The 5,000-nt window shown below is 45.0% G+C and overlaps 1 protein-coding gene across 1 annotated transcript in view; it reads left to right on the plus strand.

Moving 5' to 3' along the window:
- The window catches only part of LOC124007369 (ferroxidase HEPHL1-like), a 77,640-nt gene that overhangs the window by 35,993 nt on the left and 36,647 nt on the right, over nt 1–5,000 (plus strand). The window contains 2 exon segments of the mRNA XM_046317871.1: nt 3,326–3,580; nt 4,978–5,000. The exon segment at nt 4,978–5,000 is cut by the window's right edge and continues 152 nt beyond it. Coding sequence (XP_046173827.1) covers nt 3,326–3,580; nt 4,978–5,000 — 278 coding nt within the window.

A 5,000-nucleotide genomic window follows, 5' to 3' on the forward strand; every position in this document is an offset into this window, starting at 1 on the left:
TGTGACAGAATGTCCCCTCTCCTCCTGTCTCCCCATGTCCTGAATGTCCCTGACTAGCAGGCTGAATACTGTGACAGAATGTCCCCTCTCCTCTCGTCTGTCCTGGCAGCCTGTAAAGGGGACATGTTTGGCAACCTGCCTGCCCAGCTGGTCTAGTGAAATGGATTATCAGTAACAGATGCAGACTCTAGTGCAGTAGAAGCCTTGACCCATTGTTCGCCCGTCTTGAAACAGCTGATGTCCATTCTGCCTCCCAGGAGAGTTTTCAGCTGTTATCGTGAATACTGTAAACATTCCACCTCAGGACAACAACAGGATGTGAACCTGGATTTCAGTATAAATTGGTCATAAAATTGGATCTAATCTTCATCTAAGACACAACAATAGACAAACACAGTCTGCTTAATCTAATAACACACACACAATTATACACAATTATTCAGTTTGCATGTCTTTTAATGAATGCACAGTGTAAACATTCATAGTGCATTGTGGGAAAAGTATGTGAACACCTTTACTAACTGGTTGACCCTCCTTTGGCAGCAATAACCTCAACCAACCGTTTTCTGTAGTTGCGGATGAGACCCGCACAACGGTCAGGAGGAATTTTGAAAAACTGTTTCAGTTCAGCAATATTCTTGGGATGTCTGGTGTGAACCGCTCTCTCGAGGCCATGCTTCTCAATCAGGTTGAGGTCAGGACTCTGACTGGGCCACTCCAGAAGGCGTATTTTCTTCTGTTGAAGCCATTCTGTTGTTGATTTACTTCTGTGTTTTGGGCCGTTGTCCTGTTGCATCACCCAACTTCTGTTGAGCTTCAATTGGCGGACAGATAGGGAGGTCAGAGACCTGGCCGTGTGGTTCCAGGACAACAATCTCTCCTTCAACGTGATCAAGACAAAGGAGATGATTGTGGACTACAGGAAAAAGAGGACAGAGCACGAACCCCCATTCTCATCACAGGGCTGCAGTGGAGCAGGTTGAGAGCTTCAGGTTTCTTGGTGTCCACATCACCAACAAACTATCATGGTCCAAACACACCAAGACAGTCGTAAAGAGGGCACAACTAAATCTATTCCCCCTCAGGAGACTGGAAAGATTCGCCATGGGTCCTCAGATCCTCAAAAGGTTCTACAACTGCACCATCGAGAGCATCCTGACTGGTTGAATCACTGCCTGGTATGGCAACTGCTCGGCCTCCGACTGCAAGGCACTACAGAGGGTAGTGCATACTGCCCAGTAGATCAAGCCAAGCTTCCTGCAATCCAGGACCTCTATACCAGGTGGTATCAGAGGAAGCCCTAAGCCCCTTATTTCTCAATTTCCGCCTGAATGATGTGCCCAAAGTAAACTGCCTGTAGCTCAGGCCCTGAAGCCAGGATATGTATATAATTGGTACCATTGGAAAGGAAACACTTTGGAGTTTGTACAAATTGTAAAATAATGTAGGAGAATATAACACCATAGATATGGTAGGAGAAAATCCAAAGTAAAACCAACTGGATTTTTTTTTTGAGAGACCATCCTCTTAGAAATGCAACAGAAAGGTCATATTAATAATTAGCTCCCTGGATGTAATTCCTATGGTTTCCACAGGGTGTCAGCAGTCTATGTTCAAGGTTTCAGACTTGTAACTTCAAAAACGAATAACAGATAACAGTTTTAGTAGAAGGACACAGTCTTGGAAATCCGTGTTTGCGTGCACCATGAAGAAATTACGCACCTACTAAAATTGGTTTCCTATTGAACATACTTCTTTCCGAAATAAATATTATAGTTTATAGTTACATTTTAGGGTATCTTACGAGTAAATAGAAACGTATTTTGACTTGTTGAAACAAAGTTTAGGGGTAGATTTTCAGATTCCTTTCTCTTCATGTTGAACGAGTGGATTACTCAAATCGATGGCGCCAACTAAACAGACTTTTTGGGATATAAAGAAGGATTTTATCTAACAAAATGACACTGCGTGTTATAGCTGGGACCCTTTGGATGACAAACCAGAGGAAGATTTTCAAAAAGTAAGTGAATATTTCATCTTTATACTTGAGGTCGACCGATTTTCAACGCCGATACTGGAAAAAAGGACCAAAAAAAACAATTATTTTACATGTATTTGTAATAATGACAATTACAACAATACTGAATGAACACTTATTTTAACTTAATATAATACATCAATAAAATCAATTTGACCTCAAATAAATAATGAAACATGTTTAATTTGGTTTAAATAATGCAAAAACAAAGTGTTGGAGAAGAAAGTAAAAGTGCAATATGTGCCATGTAAGAAAGCTAACGTTTCAGTTCCTTGCTCAGAACTTGAGAACATATGAAAGCTGGTGGTTCCTTTTAACATGAGTCTTCAATATTCCCAGGTAAGAAGTTTTAGGTTGTAGTTATTATAGGAATTATAGGACTATTTCTCTCTATTCCATTTGTATTCCATATACACCCGCTAACTAGCTAGCCATTTCACATCGGTTAATCTCGGGAGTTGATAGGCTTGAAGTCATAAACAACTGCTGGCAAAATGCACAAAAGTGCTGTTTGAATGAATGCTTACGAGCCTGCTGGTGCCTACCGTCGCTCAGTCAGACTGCTCTATCAAATCATAGACTTAATTATAACATAAAAACACACAGAAATGCGAGCCTTAGGTCATTAATATGGTCGAATCTGGAAACTATAATCTCGAAAACAAAACGTTTATTCTTTCAGTGCAATTCGGAACCGTTCCATAACGGGTGGCATCCATAAGTCTAAATATTCCTGTTACATTGCACAACCTTCGGCCATTCCGATTAATTGGTCGACCTCTACTTTTCTACTTATAAGTGAATGTATGAAACCTGTGCCGGTGGAAAAATACTCTCCTCATCCTCTCCTCATCCTCCTCTCCTCATCCTCCTCTCCTCATCCTCCTCATCCTCCTCTCCTCATCCTCCACTCCTCATCCCCCTCTCCTCATCCTCCTCTCCTCCTCTAATCTCCTCCTCTAATCTCCTCATCCTCCTCTCCTCATCCTCTCCTCCTCTCCTCATCCTCCTCTCCTCATCCTCCTCATCCTCCTCTCCTCCTCTAATCTCTTCTCTCCTCATCCTCCTCATCCTCTCCTCCTCATCCTCCTCTCCTCATCCTCCTCTCCTCCTCTAATCTATTCATCCTCTCCTCATCCTCCTCTCCTCTTCTCCTCATCCTCCTCTCCTCTAATCTCTTCCTCCTCTCCTCATCCTCCTCTCCTCACCCTCTCCTCCTCTCCTCATCCTCCTCTCCTCCTCTAATCTCTTCCTCCTCTCCTCATCCTCTCCTCTTCCTCTCCTCAGCCATAAATGGGTATATGTATGGCAACCTGCTTGACATGAAGCTGTGTCAGGGGCGCAGGGTGGCATGGCACCTGTTTGGGATGGGCAACGAGGTGGACATACACTCCGCATACTTCCAGGGCAACACCCTATTGGACCGTGGTCACCGTGCCGACACACTCAGCCTGTTCCCGGCAACCTTCGTCACCGCGGAGATGGTTCCCTTGGCGACCGGGAAATGGCTGCTGAGCTGTCAGGTCAACGACCATCTACAGGGTAAGTCATCTGACCCCGAACACCTGACCTCTGACCCCTGACCTACCAACCGCTAACCTATCATTGACCACGAAGCACGTATCGTTGATTGTAATCTGATCTGCGTGACAACCTCCAGAGGTAGACATGGACTCGTGTGGCCACTAGTGTAGCTGAATAAGGTGTGTTAAAGCAGGAATGGAGCAAAAACCTGCACAACCAGTACCTGGCCACACTAGACCTCGTTAGATATGACAGTAGGTTCCAACCAGTACCTGGCCACACTAGACCTCGTTAGATATGACAGTAGTTCCAACCAGTACCTGGCCACACTAGACCTCGTTAGATATGACAGTAGGTTCCAACCAGTACCTGGCCACACTAGACCTCGTTAGATATGACAGTAGGTTCCAACCAGTATCTGGCCACACTAGACCTCGTTAGATATGACAGTAGGTTCCAACCAGTACCTGGCCACACTAGACCTCGTTAGATATGACAGTAGTTCCAACCAGTACCTGGCCACACTAGACCTCGTTAGATATGACAGTAGGTTCCAACCAGTACCTGGCCACACTAGACCTCGTTAGATAAGACAGTAGTTCCAACCAGTACCTGGCCACACTAGACCTCGTTAGATATGACAGTAGTTCCAACCAGTATCTGGCCACACTAGACCTCGTTAGATAGGACAGTAGGTTCCAACCAGTATCTGGCCACACTAGACCTCGTTAGATATGACAGTAGGTTCCAACCAGTATCTGGCCACACTAGACCTCGTTAGATATGACAGTAGGTTCCAACCAGTATCTGGCCACACTAGACCTCGTTAGATATGACAGTAGTTCCAACCAGTATCTGGCCACACTAGACCTCGTTAGATATGACAGTAGTTCCAACCAGTACCTGGCCACACTAGACCTCGTTAGATAGGACAGTAGTTCCAACCAGTACCTGGCCACACTAGACCTCGTTAGATAGGACAGTAGTTCCAACCAGTACCTGGCCACACTAGACCTCGTTAGATAGGACAGTAGTTCCAACCAGTACCTGGCCACACTAGACCTCGTTAGATATGACAGTAGTTCCAACCAGTACCTGGCCACACTAGACCTCGTTAGATATGACAGTAGGTTCCAACCAGTATATGGCCACACTAGACCTCGTTAGATATGACAGTAGTTCTAACCAGTAAGCTTTCCTTCAGGGGTAATTCAGTTCACTATGTGGATCTTAATTACAGCCTGTATAACTCTGTCCTGTCCTTGCCCTCCTGTGTGTGTGTGTGTGTGTGTGTGTGTGTGTGTGTGTGTGTGTGTGTGTGTGTGTGTGTGTGTGTGTGTGTGTGTGTGTGTGTGTGTGTGTGTGTGTGTGTGTGTGTGTGTGTGTGTGTGTGTGTGTGTGTGTGTGTGTATCAGCCGGTATGCAGGCTCTGTATGAG

Source organism: Oncorhynchus gorbuscha, linkage group LG20 (assembly GCF_021184085.1).
Source record: "Oncorhynchus gorbuscha isolate QuinsamMale2020 ecotype Even-year linkage group LG20, OgorEven_v1.0, whole genome shotgun sequence".
Taxonomy (NCBI): domain Eukaryota; kingdom Metazoa; phylum Chordata; class Actinopteri; order Salmoniformes; family Salmonidae; genus Oncorhynchus; species Oncorhynchus gorbuscha.